At 43.8% G+C, this 20,415-nt stretch overlaps 1 protein-coding gene across 1 annotated transcript; it reads left to right on the plus strand.

Annotated features, from left to right (window-relative positions):
• The first annotated feature begins 1,314 nt into the window (after nt 1-1,314).
• LOC127421213 (adhesion G protein-coupled receptor B1-like) lies at nt 1,315-20,174 on the plus strand. Its single transcript, XM_051664070.1, has 31 exons — nt 1,315-1,633; nt 4,216-5,086; nt 5,982-6,131; nt 6,220-6,315; nt 6,490-6,654; nt 6,740-6,904; nt 7,085-7,249; nt 7,358-7,522; nt 7,613-7,714; nt 7,829-7,935; nt 8,042-8,236; nt 8,335-8,403; nt 8,927-9,035; nt 9,143-9,286; nt 9,364-9,439; nt 9,872-9,974; nt 10,066-10,109; nt 12,752-12,875; nt 13,941-14,044; nt 14,137-14,239; nt 14,328-14,548; nt 14,639-14,705; nt 15,193-15,278; nt 15,371-15,542; nt 15,631-15,726; nt 15,830-15,866; nt 16,741-17,375; nt 17,517-17,552; nt 17,677-17,781; nt 17,905-17,955; nt 18,454-20,174. Exons 2-31 carry the CDS (start codon nt 4,381-4,383, stop codon nt 18,649-18,651), a joined length of 4,596 nt encoding a protein of 1,531 aa, XP_051520030.1. The 5' UTR covers nt 1,315-1,633; nt 4,216-4,380; the 3' UTR covers nt 18,652-20,174.
• Nucleotides 20,175-20,415: the final 241 nt, after the last annotated feature.

Below are 20,415 nucleotides of genomic sequence, written 5' to 3' on the forward strand. Positions count from 1 at the left end.
GATACTGAGTCCCAGGCTCTGAGAATTTTCTTTGACAGACAGGTGGATATCAGTCTGTGACGCAGGCTCTCAAGCAGGTGTTTTTTCTGAGTGCAGGTTAAGAACAGGTTAGACCTTCATCTTCCTGTCAGTGTTTCATTTCAATCACTTTCAGTGGAGAATTAGTGAATCACACATGACTGAATAAGTGTTTCCTACCTTTGCTTCCGCTTGATGAGTAATGCACTCACACACACACAGTCCCTTTATTCTTGGACTTTGGCTGAAGTTCGTGAGTGACTGTGGAGGAATGCAAGTTTTCTTCAGCGTGTTTTCGCGCACGCGGGAACTCAGTGGAGGCAGTTACGGCCACGTGACACATTTCGCGGGGTATTTGTAAATATTGTGCGCTCATAGGTCGAGAATAAGAAACATGGACTGATTCGGGCTGTTTTTAAGATTGACTTAATGTGGTCATGTTGTCATGTTGGCGGCTCTGTGAGGAATCCACCGACTCTCCCGCCCCCGCGCGGCTCTCCTGGCGGGAAGCGCGCGAACACCCACTGGCAGCGCGCGCACTCGACAGTCTGCCAACATGGACAATTATGACGAAGAGATACACAAATCAAATCAAGTTAATCATTCAGAGACCCCCTCTCCCCAAAGCCACACTATCGAAACATAAAGTTATAAAGTTGTAAAGTATGGTCAGAGAAACACCCCTCCCCCACCCGCTGTGACTTATTACTTTCATTAAGGTGTTGTTTTATCATTTTATTATCGTGTAATTTTGTTATAGTTATTTCTAATTAAGTAGTCTTTAAAATGAATCAAATAAAGTTCAGAGAAACCCGATCAAACAAAACAATATCATCATCATTATAATAAAAAGAATAATAAGAATAATAATAAAGGCTATCAAACCAACAATGATCCCGTGTGTGCGTTATGACACGAGTTTGTTTTATTAAATTGCTTAAATATAGTTTTGTTGTGGGTTTGACATGTTTAATGAATTGTTGGTTGATTAAGATGTTCCATTTGTCTAAAAACAACAGCGCGTATCGATTAGTTGGCAAACAGGTGTAATGATGTAACTGAGGAGAGAAAGGCGCTGTGATGTGTCTCTTTCCGGTCCTGCGTTCATCTGTGCGTACATCAGCGCTTTCTCTCGTCTTTCTGTGTGTCCACCGCACACACGCGCGCGCACACACGCACACACGCTCTCCCCCGCGCGCGGTCTCATTCACCAGTGCGCGCGATCCACGCAGGGTGGGGAGTATATAAAGCAGCGCGAGGAGGCCACAAGACACACTCCGACTGAAAACACTTCAGACCACAAGCAGCAAGACTCCGAAGCCGAGAGTAAAAGTACCAACCGCGACTGGAGAAAAGCCCTTGAGCGAGCCGGAGCTCCGTGATTCGGTCTCAGCGGAATAGCTGCGGAAGCAGACGCTGAAGCAGAGGTTGGTAGTAAACTCTCTGGAGTTTGATCAGAGTCGCTTTGTGCCGTTGCGCTTGTGGAAGTGAAGTGAACAGAAACTTGGAATCGGGGAGAAACGATCAGTCCCGGGACTCGTGTGGATCCCGACGCTCCCGCGGAAGACTTTCGAACTGTCGGATGGGATGCGAATATTAGACACACTTTACACAGGTAACACACGGAACTGAGGCGTGTCATGTCGATGCTTTTGTACGTTAAATGTGGATTGTCTGCAAACAGCTGCTCTGAGAGTTTCTGAAGGTGTGGATGATGGTGCTGAAGTTGTGTCGCTGTCCGTGGTGCTGAAACTGTCTGTCGCTCTCCGTGGTGCTGAAACTGTCTGTCTCTTCACTCGCGTCTATAAAGTGTTGATGAATGATAATATTTATCATGCACTCTCTTTTTTGTGTGCTTGTATATGTCTTTATGAGTCTGAATGTGTTTCATGTTTTATGAAAAGGCCGTTTTGTGCAGTGTGAGAACTTTTAAATCTTGCTAACATTTTCTCTTATTGACATGCGTGAGCGAAACGGCAATGCTCGGGAAGAAGATACACTTCTCTTACAGAAAACTGATATATGCACATGTATATTTGAGCGCATATTCAAATAAATGTTATTAAATGTATTGTAGTATTTTGAGAACTATGTTCTATATATACACGTATGTGACTTTACATCAATGAAAACCATATATGAACTTATTTTTCAAATATGTGTATTACTTATATTGCCATGCATCAGATTACTGAGATTACTGACATGTCATTGTCATCTCAAATGCATTAATGTTCGTTTGCAATGCGTGAGTTCCTACGCTTAATTACCGTGTTAGTTAATGAAGAGGATGTGTGCAGGCAGTTTGTACTGTTGTGTGATTTGTTGCAAAGTTATTGCGCACTGACATTTTCTCTCGATGTTTCTGAGTTTGGCTGATAATGTCTGCAGCGCGTGCATGAGCTGAACTCTGCACGTGCTCTGCACAGATTCATTTAAACGCTTTAAACATGAAATAACACAAATGTAATCTTTGCATTTAGCGAGGAAGTGATTTACTCTCATTTGTTTGCATCTCGCTGAGGAAGCAGTTTGATTGGTGATGCAACAGTTTGTCCAGACAGTGCACAGTTTAGTCAACTAATCCTGACTAACTGATTTCAGTGTAACATATGACACACATACACACACTTATGCACAGTTCAGATGTGTAGATGTTACTTCTGCAGGAATCTGTCTTACTGTGAGTGTTGATTGTCATTATTTGGTGCAGATGTTGTGTTTGTTCATGCACACAGTGATAGAGTGTGTGTTATTATGATTCCAACAGCAGTAGACACACAACACACACACACACATACATAGATATCTCAGCTGATCTGAGCTCACAGATGGCTCGGCGAGTGTTTGGCAGAGTCGCATAATTCTCAGACTTTCCCAAGATGAAACACAAAGCGTCTGTGTGTGTGTGTTCAGATCACATATAATCTGACATTCATCTCGGGATCAGACCCGCTTTACCTGTCTGCCTGTCTCTGTCTCTCACTCAGCTCTCTTAAACATCAGCTGTTGCCATAACGACCAAAGTAATGTGTAATTTTAGTGGAGAGAGAAAAAGAGAGAGCGGGTGAGTGACAGCGCTGAAGTGCTCTCATAAGCTTTGGAGTTAATGGCTTACGCTTTCTCAAACTCAATAGTCAAACATGAGCTGAATCAGCAATGTGCCTGACTCGCTGCAACTGAACACACTTTGTTTTAGAGTTTCATAACTGCCGAGCTTCAGTTTAGTAGCTGTTGATCACACATTATCAGTTCTGAGAGAGGAAGGTGATGATGAAGATAGATCTCAGAGTTGACTGTCTTTCTCTCTCTGGGTGCATTCCATTCAGAAGTGATCATCCCTATGCCCTATTCCCTTCAAAGTGTTTATCATTCACTGTGAGAGCTTTGGAGGGCTGAAAAGTGTGGGACTCATTCAGAACTCACTCTTTAAATCATTTTTATTGCAATTTCTGTTTGGAATATCTTACAGGTTGCTATCATGATTGTTCTTCCTTCAAAGTCCTCTCCGAAGGCATCATTTATGACATTTGGAACACAGGGACACTCTTTTATTTCATTCCTGAATGAGCGCCTTTGAGTGAAAATGTGAGATGTGCCAGAAATCGAGGGAGGTTCAATCCTGCAGATTCTCTCTGCTTTCTGCTCATCTCTCTTCCTTGTGATTGTGTTCAGGAAGAAACTGCAGCTCATGATGCACAGAGACACTCGCAGGAGAGCTGGATATGTGTTTCTTGAGCACCTGTAGCTATGGCAACACACCGACTTTGACACTGGCACAGAAAATAGTGTGATTGCTGCAGTGTGTGAGGGAGGGGCGAGCGCTCTGCAAGAATCTTTCCTGCACTGAAGTTTTTAAGGGTGCGAGCTGAGTCTTCACGGACGTCAGTTTGACGCAATCGCCTGCGCCACGTGTGAACACGTGGGCAGCAGAGAGCGACAGAGTGCCCGCGAGAGAGGGAGAATGCTGTGAAGGGCACTGTAATTATAGTGTGAGTGCAATAGCAGTGCTCGCATTAGCGGTAAATCACACTCATGGTAATGGAGGCCACAGCACTCGTCTGCATATATGATTCAGAAGGAACTGCAGTACTCGTATTCATAGTCTGATCTGATAATGACAATCACTGTCCTACCTTTCCATCGATAATTAGAAGTTGACCCTATTGATTGACATGTTCTCTGTTCCTTCCGCAGAATGGCCCCTTCAGTCTAGTGAAGAATCAAACCCTCCATCCACATCTACCACAGTGAACAAATCAAACCCCTGCCAGATCTAAAGAACCACAACAGAACCGTCTGAACACAAGAGAAGAGTCCTATCAGAGTTCAAGCGTCCATCTGTCCTCCTTAAGAGTGAAGATGGAGTGGCGGTTCGTTTCATTGGCACTGTGTGTGTGCATGACGTTTGGCCCGAGCGTCTCAACTCCATCTGGTCCGGCCTCGGCCACCTGTGCCACCCTGGAGCAGAGTCGATTCTTTGGGGTGTTCTCCTCAAAGACGGCCCTGCCATCGGCACCGTGCTCCTGGACCCTGCAGAACCCCGACCCTCGCCGCTACACTGTCTACATGAAGATCACCAAACCCACCGAGTCCTGCACCCCACGCCAGATCCGAACATTCCAGTTCGACTCCTTCCTGGAGACTTCGCGCACGTACCTGGGCATGGAGAGCTTCGACGAGGTGGTGCGACTGTGCGACGCGTCCTCTGCGGTGGCTTACCTGGAGTCCAGCAAACAGTTCCTGCAGCTGCGGAAGGTGATGCCGCGTCTAGGTGCAGAGCCCGTGGAGGACGAGGAAGAGAACGATGAAGGCAGCCAGTTCGGTGCCGAGTTTCTGGTTGTGGGGAAGCGGAACCCGAGCATGCCTGCCTGCGAGATGCTGTGTCAGTGGCTGGAAGATTGCCTGGCGACCAGTACCCATGGAAATCCCTGCGGCATCATGGCAACACCCTGCCACTGCTGGGAACCACCCAAGAGGAAGCCAGGTGGCTGTTACAGGGGTGGAGTCTATGTGGAGAAGTGCACGCCCACCATTAGAGACAGCAACCGAGATGCCGAGATCATGAGTAAGAAATACAATCTGAATGTTAATATGCTTAGGGTTCAGTAAAAGCACCCTTGAGGAACTAAATGGCATAAGATATTAAGTCTTGTTTTCAGAGAAATCTAACAAAATTCAGTGTAGTTTATACTTAAAGCAAGAAAAAAATGTTTGTACACTTGATTTCCCTTTGAATCAAGTCCTTTTTCTTGCCCCACTGGCATAATTTTTTCTTGTTTTAAATGTAAACCACTCCAAGTTTTGTTAGATTTCCCTGAAAATAAGACTTAATATCTTATCTCAATTAAATTGATCTTGTTTTCAGGATATTTTTGATGTTTTTCTGGAAATAAGACAAAAATACTCTGTAAGATAATTTTTTTGCAGTATATCAGTGTGGTTCTGCAGGAGCAGCTGCTCTTTCAAAGCCTCTGCTGAAGCAATCGATGCCCAGTGTTTGAGATTGCTATAGCAACCCGCTGGGCTCCAAAAGCACCGTGTCCACAGAGCGCCTCGGGTATTAGAGGCAATACGCCTTTTCAAATGGTCGTATCATGTGGCGCTGACATTTGGCCTTCAAAGCCACTTTTGTCTAGAGAAGTTTCATAAGAACTTGTTTGTATAAGATAATTTTCACACTGCTGTTATGTAGACTGTTTCATTGGCATCCGACACGCATTTATAACAAAACCAGGCAGCATCGATCATAAATAGGCAGACAGATAGATTTGACACCTTAAGAAGTTAGCATGCAGATACGATAATTGACCATTAGATGGCAGCACTCACTGTGAGCCACACTGAACACACTCACACACTGTTATGACTCATTATCAGTGAATTCTCTGTGTTCTCTCGTCCTCCTCTTCACTATTACTCACCGCCACACTGAACTGAACATTGTGTCATGTGTTTTTCAGAGGGCTGGAGTGGCTGGGGCCGCTGGTCAGAGTGCAGTAACGAGTGTGGGGGCGGAGTCCAGGTGCGCAGTCGCGCGTGTCAGCCTGAGGATGGCGTCTGTGAGGGCATAGTGGAGGAGGGGCGTTCCTGCAACCCTCAGCCCTGCATTGGTGAGTTAAGCATCCATCAACTCGCACTGCATTCAGTGAGAGATAACGCTATCGTGACTCACACATGTGTTTGTGTTGACTCGAGCAGGTCAAGTCCGACAGAGAAGTCAAGCACTGCGCTCCATCATAGGTCAAAGGAGAGATGCTGACGGTACCATCATGGCAAACCAGGCCCCTCAGAAAGGTGTGTGTTTCCATGGCAACATGAGAGTACTGTCTGGAGTCTCCAAAAAAGGAGAATTCTGCCATTGTTTACTCACCCTGACTAGGGAGTGAACTGTCCCTTTAAAACAAATGCAGACAACATATTAGCATCGTCCTTAACCTGTTTTGTACTCCTGTGTGTTTGTGTTTATAGAAGAAGTTCAGCAGAACGAGTGGTCCTCATGGAGCGTGTGTTCTGTGAGTTGTGGTGAAGGTTGGCAAACTCGTACGCGTTCCTGCATGACGTTCCCTCACAGCACACAATGCACTGGCCCTTTAAGAGAGAATCGACCATGCAACAACACTGCTGTCTGCCCAGGTACACAAAATCACACACTCACAGCCTGTATTTGATTCATCTGTTTGCAGTGAATGGTGATTTACTAATGACTATGTGTGTGCAGTGAATGGATTGTGGGATGAATGGGCCCCATGGAGTCTGTGCTCATCCACGTGTGATCGTGGATACCGCGATCGCGTCCGCACCTGCAAACAGCCTCGGAATGGAGGAGAACCCTGCCGTGGCCCCACTAAACAGACCAAGTTTTGCAACATTGCCGTCTGCCCAGGTCAGTCACAGTAGAACAAATGCAGTTCCACATTTTAACACCAGGTGGCACTCTTCACCTAAGTTCAGTTCCTATCAAGTGAGCTCAAATGAACATGAGGGATCACATTCAAAGCTCAAACTCTTCATTTTTCATTAATAACTCAACAGTAACTAACAGCTCTTTTCTCTCTCTCTGCAGTTGATGGTTCCTGGAACGAGTGGTCCGCATGGAGCTCCTGCTCTTCATCCTGCTCTAACGGAACGATGCAGAGAACTCGTGAGTGTAATGGCCCCTCGTATGGAGGATCAGAGTGCAGAGGAGAGTGGGTTGAAATCAGCAATTGCTTCCTCAGAGACTGCCCTGGTACTGCAGCCCTCAACAAACATCAATGCACCACTGAATGTGATGGCTCTGATTTGCATGTGTTATTAGTGTTTGTATGAATGATTGTCATGTGTTTCTGCCCTCTAGTGGACGGCCGGTGGTTGTCGTGGAGCTCATGGGGTAGCTGCAGTAAGACCTGCGGTGGAGGTCACCAGCTCAGACAGAGAGTGTGTGAGGGGCCGTTCTTTGATGGAGAACCGTGCAACGGTGATAAAACAGAACTGCGTAACTGCAATGAGAAACGCTGTCCAGGTGAGTTCAAACCTGGTGTTTTACTCAATTGCAATTTTGAGAGTTGAAAACGAAGCAGCAGTTTTGAGCGTTGAATTTTGTGCAACTCAGAACCTCATGAGATCTGTGGCGAGGAGAACTACGGCAGTGTGGTGTGGAGGAAAACTCCCGCGGGCGACACGGCGGCCGTATCCTGCCCATCTGATGCCACAGGTACACAACTGAGCACTCTGGTTTCTGTGTTGAATGTGGGTCACAGTGAATGATGGCCTGATTTCAGTTGGAGGAGATGTTCTCTCATCACATGTGCTTCTGTGACTCCTGCAGGCCTGATCCTGCGCAGATGCACGCTCGACGCCGTAGGTCTGGCCTTCTGGGAAAATCCCACACACATCAAATGCATCTCAAAAGTGTTCCAGGACATTCAGATTCTGGTAAAGGAATAAATGAATAATAAATAAAACAAGTGATGATATATGACCCATTTAATGCTGCATAAAGGTTTCAGGACTGATTCTTCAAGCGTCATCCTCTTTGCAGACACGTGATCATGTTACTCAGTCTCAGAGCGGTCAGCTGGTGGACGGCATTTCGGACGTGTTGTCCAGACTGAGAATGGCATCGACCGATGGTACGAAATACAGCGGTGATTTGCTTGCCGTGATGGAGATCCTGAGAAACACCACGGAGATCTTCAGAGGGTCTGGACACAGTCTGAGCAATGCTGATGTGGAGGTACACATGCACACAATTACACTAACACACTTGATTTGATTTGAAAACAGCATGATGAAAAGTTGTTTACGAATAACCTGTGATTGTGTGATCTGCAGAATTATGCTCACACCATCAGTAACTTACTGCAGGAGACTCACAGAGACAAATGGGAGGAAGCTCAGCTGGTGAGTGTGTGTGTGTCATGATAAAAGTCTTAAAGAGTCCGCAGCTGTTTTTGTGTGAATGTGAAATAAGTGACTTTACAAATGCTCATTGTGTCAGTTCACCAGAAGAGAATGAAAAGAGAGCTGAAGACACAGAGAAATCAACACACCCACACACCGATCTGTGACAGCACTAACACCTCACGCGCCTACACACACACACGTCATAGAGACACATGACAGTTCACACACACGGCAGTGAATCAGCCACCAAACTATTCATGGACCGGAGACACATCTCATTTAGAGACCTTCTGTTATATGTGTGTTTTTAATAGACAGCAATGAAAAGACTCCACTGATCTCACATGTGTCTAACAAACCAAAGTCAGAGAAACTCAAATATCTGAGCTCTGTTATCCACATTCGTTTTATAGCTCTACACTCTTAATGTAACAATTGACTAGCTTATTGTATTAGTTACTTATTTAACTTTTGGAGAAACAACATGGAAAAATGAAGGAACTCTCTCTCTCTCGTGCAGATGGGTGCAAACATCCGAGAGTTCTTCCGTCTGGTTGAGAACTTTATTGACATGATCGGCCGGCAGATGAGGGACTTCCAGGACATCTATGAGGTCACTGAGAATCTAGGTGAGTGTGAAGTGGGTCACGAGACAGAGGCGTGTGGACATCTGGGTGCAACACATGCTCCTGTGTGCATGTGTATGATTGACCCATGTTTCTGATTGTTTAATCAGAGCTGAGCATCCAGAAGCGTCCACGAGTCATGACCTCTGACGTGACATTCCCCATGAAGGGCTGGCGCGGGATGATCGACTGGGTGCGAAACTCAGAAGAGAAGATCACTGTGTCCCGCAATGCCTTGAGTCTGGACGTGCCAGGTACACACATACACACACACACTCTCTCATGTGTTCGTCATGTGTGTTGAGTCTAACACTGTCTGAATGTGTTGTAGATGCGGAACTGAGCACAGGATTCGTCACCGGTATCGTTCTATACAGAAATCTGGGTCCAATTCTCTCCTTACAGAGGTACATACACACCCACATCATTACAGGAATCATTTGATTCTGTTCTCGTTTAGTTTACTGTATTTTGTTGTATTTAGTTATTATTTTTTATTACCGGTATCTTATCTAGTTTTGCATTCCCTCACAATTATTTGGGGTTTCCTCACAATAAATTAACTATTGCTTTACTATAGTAATATTGTAGTAGCCATGGTTAATTTTGTGGTTACTGTGGTTTTACTACAATTACCACAGTTCAACTATAGTTAGTATAGTAAAACTATGGTTAATTTATTGAGTAGGAATGCAAAACTATTTCAGAAAATAAATTCCCTCCCTTTCTTGTAAAAGGCTCTGTACTTATTTCTCAATAAACTTCTTTGTAACTGATAAATCGATTACGTTGAGATGTGATCCGACTGATCATGTTTGATATCTCTCTTTGTCTCGCAGTAACAGCACGCTGCTCAACTCAAAGGTTGTCACGGTGACTGTGAAGCCCAACCCCGGTTTCCTGTCGGCGCCTGTCGAGATCGAGTTCCCTCACCTGCACAATGTGAGTCCTGTAGACGCTCGGTGACATCATCGTTTGACCTGTGAAATGATGGATGTGTGTTGACCTGCTGTCTCTCTCTCTCTCTCTGCAGGGCACTGTTAATGAGACCTGTATCGCCTGGGATGAGAGCGACAGGTGGGTGGATCCGCTTGTGATCTTCGTGTGTGTGTGTGTGTGTGTGTTATTGCGGATCTAAAGGTCACACACACTCAGTACAGTGTGTCACCCCCACACCTCCCAAAAGAGCCGATAATCGTATTTAAATGAGCCTCCGCCCCTTCAACACATCACCCATGACCTCATGAATATTCATAACACACTTTCAATGACTCTCTTCATTCTCACTGCCCACACACACAGATGAGCCCTCAGCTCTTTTAATGTGAACCGCCATTAAGCTGAACCACTCAGATGGTCGAGTGAACGATCAATGATTAATATTGTGTTTCCCCACATGTGACTCATCTCTTTGATTTTCATTTATTTATTTTGACTCTGTTTTCCTCCTCTGACACTGATTTCATTGTGTGCTTGCTGAATGTCTCTCTGTGCGGTGCCACCTGCCATCAGACCTGTGCCAACTGCACACTGAGAGACAGACAGAGAGAGACAGACAGACAGACAGACAGTCAGAGAGAGAGAGAGAGAGAGAGAGACAGAGAGACAGATAGAGAGAAAGACAGAAAGAGAGAGAGAGAGAGACAGACAGACAGACAGACAGACAGAGAGAGACAGGGACATGCATTAGATTGCACTTGTTCCTGTTTGGCTTCAAACAAATTTTGTAACACAGAAGAAACAATTTTGTTGAGTTTAATGGGAACTAATAAAAATATAGTTAAAAGTAGTTAAAAGAGGAAGATAACATTACATCTAGTCTAACTGCAGAGGAAAAATGTCATTTTTGAGGACATTTCTAAGTGATTTGTTTTGACCATTTTTCTAATGAGAGTTTTGGGTGTAAAGTGAGTGTGTAAAATGAGCTGTAATACACTGCCTGACCACAAAAAAAAAACAAAAACAAAAACTGCGTACTCTAATAAGTCATTGGATTGCCTTTAGCTTTGATTATGCCGTGCATTCGTCGTGGCATTGTTTTGACAACCTTATGCAATGTCACAGCATTTATTTCCATCCAGAGTTGCATTAATTTTTGGCCGAGATCTTGTATTGATGACGGGAGAGTCGAACCACTCCGTAAAGTCTTCTCCAGCACATCCCAAAGACTTTCAATGGGGTTAAGGTCAAGACTCTGTGTGAAAATGATTCCTCATGCTCACTGAATCATTCTTTCACAATTTGAGCCTGATGAATCTTGGCATTGTCATCCTGGAATATGCCCGTGCCGTCAGGGAAGAAAAAATCCATTGATGGGATAACCTGGTCATTTAGCACATTCAGGTAGTCCGCTGACTTCATTTTATTGCCGCATAACGTTGCTGAGCCTCAACCTGACCGATTGAAGCAACCCCAGATCATGACACTGCCTCCAGAGGCTTGTACAGAGGGCATTATGCATGATGGGTGCATCATGTGCTTCCCTTCTTATCCTGACATGCCCATCGCTTTGGAATAGGGTAAATCTGGACTCATCAGACCACATGACCTTTTTCCATTGCTCCACAGTCCAATCTTTATGCTCCCTAGCAAACGCTCCCTAGAAATTGTTTTTTCTGATTAGTCTCACTAACAAGTGGCTTTCTTGTGGCCTCACAGCTGTTTAGTCCCAATCCTGTAAGATCTCGTCACATTGTGCATGTGGAAATCCTCTTTCACTGTTAATCATAGTCGTGAGTTCTACTGTCGACGTTTTACCATGTGACTTAAAGCGTTTTATGATCTCTGATCACGATCATTAAAGATTTTTTTTTCTGATCACATTTCTTCCGTGAAGCTGACGGTTCACCACTATCCTTCAGGTTTTAATAATGTGTTGGACAGATCTTATCCCAATTCCAGTGATTTCAGCAATCAGTTGTTTTCTTTGCTTGATGCAGGACAATAATTTGCCCCTTCTGAAACACAGGAACATCTTTTCCATGACCACAGGTTACGTCTTGTTTGAGAGATAAGAAGCTACACACTGCATCAGTTAGGGTTAAAAGAGTTGTTGCCAGCTGAAACATATTAATCACTGCAATAATGATCCAATCATAGACTCTTAATGATCTGCTTATTTAAATCCAAATGGTGACTTTTTTTGTTGGCCAGGCAGTGTAGAAATGATAATAATTAGTACCTTAATGACGGGTGTATGGCAAGCTGTGAACAGAAGCTGTACTAAATGTTTATATACATATATATTATATCTTGTATATTCAATATAAAGCGTGAATATTTATATTCATTTCTTGTGTTCACTGCACATACTGCAATCTGAAAATCACACTCAATTTATACATTAATTATTAATCAATTTATATACAAATCTTATTGTCAACATCAATACAGCCCATGTGTTCAGCATTGATCCCATGTTTTTGGCTGTAGTAATACCATGATGTTATTTTATGTAGCACGATATACTGTATGAATATGGTCAATATTCATTATGAATGCTCTATATTGAAGTATATCATCACTGTTCCATGTTACCAGCACAGTACTTTTAGTGAGTGTTTGTTCTGTATATCCAGAACTCTGTGTGTGTGTGTGTGTGTGTGTGTGTGTGTGTGTGTGTGTGTGTGTGTGTGTGTGTGTGGGTGTGTGTGTGGGGGGTGGGTGTAGGTTTTATTTCGATGTGTATCTAATGTGTGTGTGTATGTGTGTGTGTGCAGCTCGTCTCTGCTCGGCTCGTGGTCCGCGCGCGGATGCAGATCGGTGTCGCGCGATTCCAGCACCACATGCGTGTGTGACGGACTCTCCACGTTCGCCTTGATCGCACGACCGAACCCAGATCCGGTAAGTGTCCGATCATCATCTTAACGTCTCTGTGCATGTGTGTCTTTGTACTGCGAAAATATATAAAGATATTCGGATTTTAATTGATCTTGATCATCGGATGATCTGGTCTGATTCTCTTTAATGTCATTTTAATCTTTATGGAATGATGCTTTGATTGACAGCTGACAGTTGTTCCGGGAATATTTTAATACGGTGTTTGTGATCGATCGTATTATTATTAGGACGAAACATTCCCTCTTCATGAGTCTAATGATCGATTATAAATCGGATTATTTTATATTGATATGTTTGCTCGGTGAATCAGTGGTTTATATTATTTATAGAGGTGATAATGTAGGTTGTTTTGATCATTTTGGTGCAGAGCCGCGGAGGCAGTTGCCATGACAACCGCTCCAGCAGCCTATCGCTGTAATTCGGTTATCAGGGAGAAAAACAGCAACGCGACGCGTCAAAACAAAACGCTTCTGTTTCTATTTAGCGACGCATCTCTGAACTGTTACATACATTGTGTGTGTGTGTGTGTGTGTGTGTGTGTGTGTGTGTGTGTGTGTGTGTGTGAGAGAGAGAGAGAGAGTGTGTGAGAAAGAGAGAGAGAGAGAGAAGTTCTTCAATCTTCAAGGGCAAATGAACACACACACACACACACACACACACACACACACACACACACACCTGCTGGCTATTATCACACATATTTAAATGTGCTAATCTCTTGGTAGTGAAGGACAGATACTGTATATACATCTGTTGAACACCGTTTTGCTTTGTTTCCTTCATTATTAATCAATCTTTTTTTTATTTTATTATTATTGTTTTCTTTTTATTTTAACAGGTTCACCCCTATCATCATCATCATCATCATCAATGTTATATTCATTTTTTCTTTTTCGTTTCCAATGTTTTGTCAGTATGTAAGTGTCATGATTTCTCTCTCACCTTCATGTCTCCTTCACATGTGCTGCCCTATTTCTGCCAGTCATTCTGTCCTGAGGGAGTGTGTGTGTGTGTGTGTGTGTGTGTGTGTGTGTGAATATACACTAATGTTAGTGTGTTTCTTCACAGAACATGGATAAGTCTCTGTTGCCGTCCGTTACGATGATCGTGGGATGTGGAGTGTCGTCGCTCACACTGTTGCTCCTCATCATCATCTACGTCTCTGTGTGGAAGTAAGACACTCATGATGACTAATTAGTTGATTTATTGATTGATTTTATTTATTTACTGATGAATTGATGAATTGATTGTTGTTGTCTCTCAGGTACATTCGCTCTGAGCGCTCCGTTATCCTCATCAACTTCTGTCTGTCAATCATCTGCTCCAATGCCCTCATTCTGATAGGTCAGACGCAAGCTCGTAACAAGGTGAGCCCAACACCGACCTCTGACCCTGATAACCTGATCACACACATAGTGTAAATCTCACTCACCCCTCGTTGCATCTCTCTCGCAGGTAATGTGCGCATTAGTGGCGGCGTTCCTGCATTTCTTCTTCTTGTCTTCGTTCTGTTGGGTGCTGACGGAGGCTTGGCAGTCTTACATGGCCGTCACGGGCCGCCTGCGAAACCGCATCATCCGCAAGCGTTTCCTGTGTCTGGGCTGGGGTCTGCCTGCTTTAGTCGTGGCTGTTTCTGTTGGATTCACTAAAGCTAAAGGTTACGGCACTGTCAACTAGTGAGTATTTCCTGTCTGTCACACTGCTCATGTGTCTGTCTGTCTGCCAGTCTCTCAGTCTAAGCCTAATGTTTCTCTCTCTCTCTGCAGTTGTTGGCTGTCTCTCGAGGGCGGTCTTTTGTACTCGTTTGTGGGTCCGGCTGCTGCTGTTGTTCTGGTGAGGACTCGGTCACACCACTACATGAACTGCAGTGTGCATTAAGTATTTTTGTCTTGTTTTCCAGTAAAAATAGCTAAACATTCTTAAAACTCCTAATTTGCCTTGTTTTTAGAAAAATCTAACAAAGTTTAGTAACATTTATGCTTATAACAAGAAAAATTGTTCGCCAGTGGTATAAGAAAAAAATCTTGATTCAAAGGGAGAACAAGCGTATTTTTATTTCTCCATTGGCAAATAGTATTTTCTTGCTTCAAGCATAAATCCCACCACATTTTGTCAGATTTCTCTGAAAACAAGACTTCAATATGTTATGCCATTTTGCTTCTCAAGCAATTGAACTTGTTTCAAGGATGTTTAGATATTTTTACCAGAAAATAAGACAAAAATGATTGGGGTTTTTTTGTTTGTTCTTTGCAGTGTGATAACTGCATCATCTGCACATGCAGTTTTGAACATTCACTGACATTTTCCCGTGTGTTTTCAGGTCAACATGGTGATTGGCATTCTGGTTTTCAACAAACTTGTGTCCAAAGACGGAATCACCGATGTGAAGCTGAAAGAGCGCGCTGGGTGAGAAATAAACACATTTGAGTATCTAGGTTAACAGCACTCACATCAGCAGTATGAAGTGTTAAATGTGCTATTCCTCTCGTGTCCTGCAGGGCGTCACTGTGGAGCTCGTGTGTGGTTCTGCCTCTTCTCGCACTGACGTGGATGTCGGCCGTGTTGGCGATGACAGACCGTCGTTCCGCTCTGTTCCAGATCCTCTTCGCCGTCTTCGACTCTCTCGAGGGTTTCATCATTGTCATGGTGCACTGCATCCTCAGGAGAGAGGTGAGCACGCTTGCAATAGCAATTCATGACACGTGTGTGTCTTATGTGTGTTTGAGTGTGCAAGAGCTCATAAGTGTGTGTGTTTCAGGTACAAGATGCTGTGAAGTGTCGTGTCGTAGACCGTAAAGATGACGGGAATGGCGATTCGGGCAGCTCGCTGCAGAACGGCCACACGCAGCTCATGGTGAGTGAATGCAAACATTCTCATGCTTTTAACACGCTAACAACTGCATTTATAGAAGTCTTGTTATTTACACACTAATTTCTTGTTCTTTCCTTGTGTGCAGTCGGATTTCGAGAAAGACGCTGACTTGAGCCGACCAGGTGAGATGTTACTTCCTGTTTCACTCACACACAGTGTTTGAACATGTACCATTTGGCAATTGAATACTATTATCGGTTTTGAAAAGAAAACATTGCATTACCATATCTATTTTTCCATATAGCACATAATTCTACATTTTGATATGATTATGTGAAGGAGCTCACGCTGGGTATGTTAGCTTAGCAGGCTAATTGGTTAGCTTGCTAACCAAAAACACACGAAAGAGAAATGTTTTAATTTGACAATTTGTTGCTATGGTTATATAATTTGAAATGAGATTGTTTATAGTTTTCAAAGACACTAGTTAATGTATTTTCTTCTTTAAGACATGCCTCATCATCAAATGATTTTGTTGCATTCCTAAAAGAAAACCCAAACTAGGGTTAGAAATTAAGCAGGGCTCGAGGCAAAAGTGCCACACAAGATGACATAAATACTCCAGAAATGACAAATGTGGGGGCAAAAAAAATGTCCTTCCAATGAGTTCTTCTGATTTAGTTCTTAATATTCTATCATAGTTCTAGTTATACATATTATGGCATATTGATATTTTAGGGTTAGGGTAAGAGGAAATAAAGTCTCAATCTTGAGAATGTGTATTAAGGAATTGATTCAGTTAGGGTTAGGATTAGTTAGGGATGGGTTAGTCAATGGATAAGGCATAGTTTGTTTTAAATGGTTAGAAAAAACATACCCAAATGCCCCTGAAAATAAAATCCAGGGGCAAATATTGCCCTTTAATAAATTCTATATCTAAAACTGACCCAAATCAAGTTCTGTTAGCCAATGGAATCCTTTGAGGGTCTAAATGGGATCAGATGTTTGTCTCACACTCACATGTCTCTCTCTCTCTCACTCTCTGCTGGTGTTCAGGTGGTATGAAGAGCTCCTCAGAAGAGAAGATGCCTCCTCCTCAGCTCCCTCTGCCCCTCGGCCCAAACTTCCACACCCTCCCGTCCAACCCCAGCGGCAAGAGCCACATTCCCCCGGTTCCTGAGTACTCCAGCCACACGCTAACCCTGCGGAGAGAGAAGGGTCGCGGGGTCGACCCATCCTGCGGTAAACCTGTGTACGTGTGTGACAGCGAGATCTTCAAGCAGCTGGACGCGGATCTGGCGCGGGCTCAGGCCGAGAGCGTCTGTCCGGAGGGCAGTGGTTACATTCTTCTGCCCAACACCACGTCCACACTGCGCTCCAAACCCAAAGACGACTCCAGCAGCTCTGGAAGGTATAACATCAGCACCGACCTGCCGCAGGCCCGTCTCATGCACCTGAGCGGAACCTTCGCAGAACCGCAGGCCGCCTACGCCGTCAAGACGCTCCCCGCCGACCGGGTCAGCATATCGTACTCGGAACGCGACTCGCCCATCCAGAACATCCACAACATCTCCAGTGAGAGTCATGTGACCAGCATTCTGGGCGACACGTTTGACTCCATGAACTCCATGATGTCCAAGAGCGAGACCATCTCAACGTTGTCCATGAGCTCTCTGGAGGTCAGCGAGGGGGTACGAGACTCTTTTTACTGCTGCGAACAGCATGAATTTACACGGCTGATCTAATTAATCACTCAAGAATTATCTGACATGACACTAAAGATCACTGTCTCTCTCTCTCTCTCTCTCTCTCTTCCTGTTTCACTCTCACAGAGGCAGAAGTCTCGTTATGCAGAGCTGGACTTTGAGGTAATTACTCCCAACTCTGAAAGACAAATCAATGTTCCTCTCTACTGTTTATTATTTCAACATGAATCTACAATAGTGACATTGGAAAGAGTCCTCATGTGCGTGTCTTCTTCCTCTTATGTAGAAGATCATGCACACCCGTAAACGCCATCAGAACATGTTCCAGGACCTCAACAGGAAGATGCATCACTCTGAGAAAGACAGAGAGTCGCCGGCCTCCGACAGCAAGGTGAATAATTGACACAGACCGTGACTGAACTCTCATTACTCTGAAGCGTGTTTAATTAGATCACATTGATTCATGAGATGCCTTTAACAGAGTCTTTACAGTGATTCTCTCTTCTCTCTGCAGTCCGTCAGATGGAGCGTTTCTTCAGCAGGAAGTGACAAAACAAACCACAGCGTAAGTGTCCCCATCGTTTCAGCTGTCTGTGAAACCTGAAACCTGTCAAGAAAATGTGCTGGTCATATTTAACCCCAAATCAATAAAAAAGCATGACATTACAGTATATTTTGCATACAGAAAATGAAGCCTACATTTAGGCCTATTAAGATTTTTTGCATTGTGACATTATTTCCGCAAATTCTCATTACTGTAATGTGTTTTACTATTCCGATTGTTTTCAATGACGATTCTCATTACAGTAACAAAGAATTACAGTATAAAAGATGCTGTTGTACAGTGATTTTTACAATTAAAATCTATGTAAATGAAAGGCAGTACCAAAGGAGTACTACTATGATGTATAAATACATTACAGTTTAAATTATATAGCATTTTATTAACATTGAAGTAATGAGAATATCAAAATGACTGTTTTTGCACTGCGGTAATGAGAATTGCTCAGGATCTTCTTGTGTGCTGTGAACTGCAGGGTCTCTGACTCTCTCTTCTCTCCAGGATAAGCAGCAGGGTCCCGTTGATCGGCCGTGGGAGAGTCTGAGCCGATCGCAGGCCTCTCCTCCAGCCTGGGTCAGGAAAGACCTGGAGCCCCTGCAGGCGTCTCCTCTGGACCTTCAGGCTGTGGAATGGGAGACGAGTGGAGCCAGCATCCCTTTAGTGGGCCAGGACATCATCGACCTGCAGACGGAGGTGTGAGGGCCAAACTTCCAACCCTGAACACCTCGGTCTGCGTTTGATTTGGGAAAGAGAGGCAGAGATGATGGGATAGATGAAGGCAGAGATCCTGAAGAGGGCCGTGCTCGAGCCGTCTGTCAATTAATTTGGTCTCTCTGGCTTCAGAAGTAGCTCTAAATGTCTCAAGATGACACTGACCATTGAAGACGTCTAAACAGGGTGAAAGGTTTCTGAACTCTGCTTTAGTTGCTGAGAGGAGAGATTCCGGTTGGTTCATCGAGAGCTTCTCCCAACACTCTTCCATCTGGTACGGGGGGGGTGTGGACGCCTGCCTGTGCTCTTTCATTTGACTGCAACTCACGCTTGGAAGGGGCGAATCTTCCAACGGTCAAGAGGCCGACCTCTCCACGTGCCAAACGGACACCGATGAACTGCAGTCGCTGTGGTGTTTGTTTGTAGTGCTTTGCGTGAAGCATTTCTGGACGCTTCCATCAAACTTTGGGGAACTTTTGGGAAATAATTGTACTTTAGACTTTGAAAAAACTTTTAAGAGCTGAGCATTTTCTGTTATTATAGTGAGGTGTTGTTGATTAATATTATTAATTTGTTCTTAATATCATGTTATGATTTAAATTTTTCTCCTCTTGTTGTCATATCTGTTCATGTTTGTTTTTAATTGTTTTATGAATCAGTTAATTTATCCCCAAATCAGCATCAGGACAAATCAATGCAGCGTGAATCCTCAAACTCAAAGCCACAACATTGTGGTTAATGTAGGCGTAGCTGCAGTGACTGTGTAGTGTGGATTCTCTGAGGACGTTCTGTTGTTTCCACCTCCGTTCCATTGGATCAGATCACTGTGTTCCCTTCATTCCCATCAGCAGCTCTTGTGAATGAAACCGAGAGTTTGGAGAGTCTTTTGTCCTGAGGAACCTTCAGCACATTAGATGAGGTTCTTCTGCTCCCCTGTGAACTTCCACAGCGCCAGCGTGAGAGACTCCCGGCGCAGTGGTCATGCCAACCGATAGCGTGGCATCAGTGCAATATGTGGACAGATGCTTGATGCCCAAGCAAGACTGATATTACAATCTTGATAGGTTTTTATCCATTTTCAGAATTTTATATTATGTTTATAGAGCACATAGACATATTTATGACAATACTGTTTGAGGACTATATTAGTTATAAACCAGACTGAAGATGAAAGACAACACAAGATGCTGTGTCTTACTGCTAACAGAGATTTCAGGAAAGTGAAATATGATATATACACAGAGTAATAGCTTATAGATATTTTTGACTGTGCTTCAGGAGATGCCCTTGAGTTTTTTACTTGATTCCATCATGTTGCCGAGACACTTGATCGTGTGTACGGTCTGTTGTTTTATAAACCTGTCTGTCTCTCTCTGTATTTGTTAAGATCGTTTCTCTCGTCTGAGGTTCCTGATGTTTGTCTCATTCTGCAGTACCAGAATGTCTCTGTGTATTTCACTTACTCTTGTGATTGAACAGTCTGAATGACAGTGTCTCATTTCTAATAAAATAAAAGAACTGAAAATTACAGTATCTGGGTTCTTCACTTACGAAATGGAAATAATTTCATCTTGCAGTGTGCAATTTCTGCACCACTAGAAGCACCAAACAGAATTGCAAAACAAATCACTTTCCAAACAGGTCTCCTGGACACTCACTCGTCTGCTATTGGTCATAGATGACACTGAACATTAAACCAAGATATGAACAATGTTCCACACCACCTTTAATAAAACGGAATTCGTTCTGGTT

Source organism: Myxocyprinus asiaticus, chromosome 30, assembly GCF_019703515.2.
Source record: "Myxocyprinus asiaticus isolate MX2 ecotype Aquarium Trade chromosome 30, UBuf_Myxa_2, whole genome shotgun sequence".
NCBI lineage: Eukaryota > Metazoa > Chordata > Actinopteri > Cypriniformes > Catostomidae > Myxocyprinus > Myxocyprinus asiaticus.

Bases quoted from the DNA above. Each gene is read 5' to 3' on its own strand.
- LOC127421213 (XM_051664070.1), top strand. From the start codon at position 4,381: ATGGAGTGGCGGTTCGTTTCATTGGCACTGTGTGTGTGCATGACGTTT. The intron at 8,404-8,926 runs GTGAGTGTGTGT...TCTCTCGTGCAG, and splicing joins AATGGGAGGAAGCTCAGCTG to ATGGGTGCAAACATCCGAGA. The intron at 15,727-15,829 runs GTGAGTGAATGC...CCTTGTGTGCAG, and splicing joins ACGGCCACACGCAGCTCATG to TCGGATTTCGAGAAAGACGC.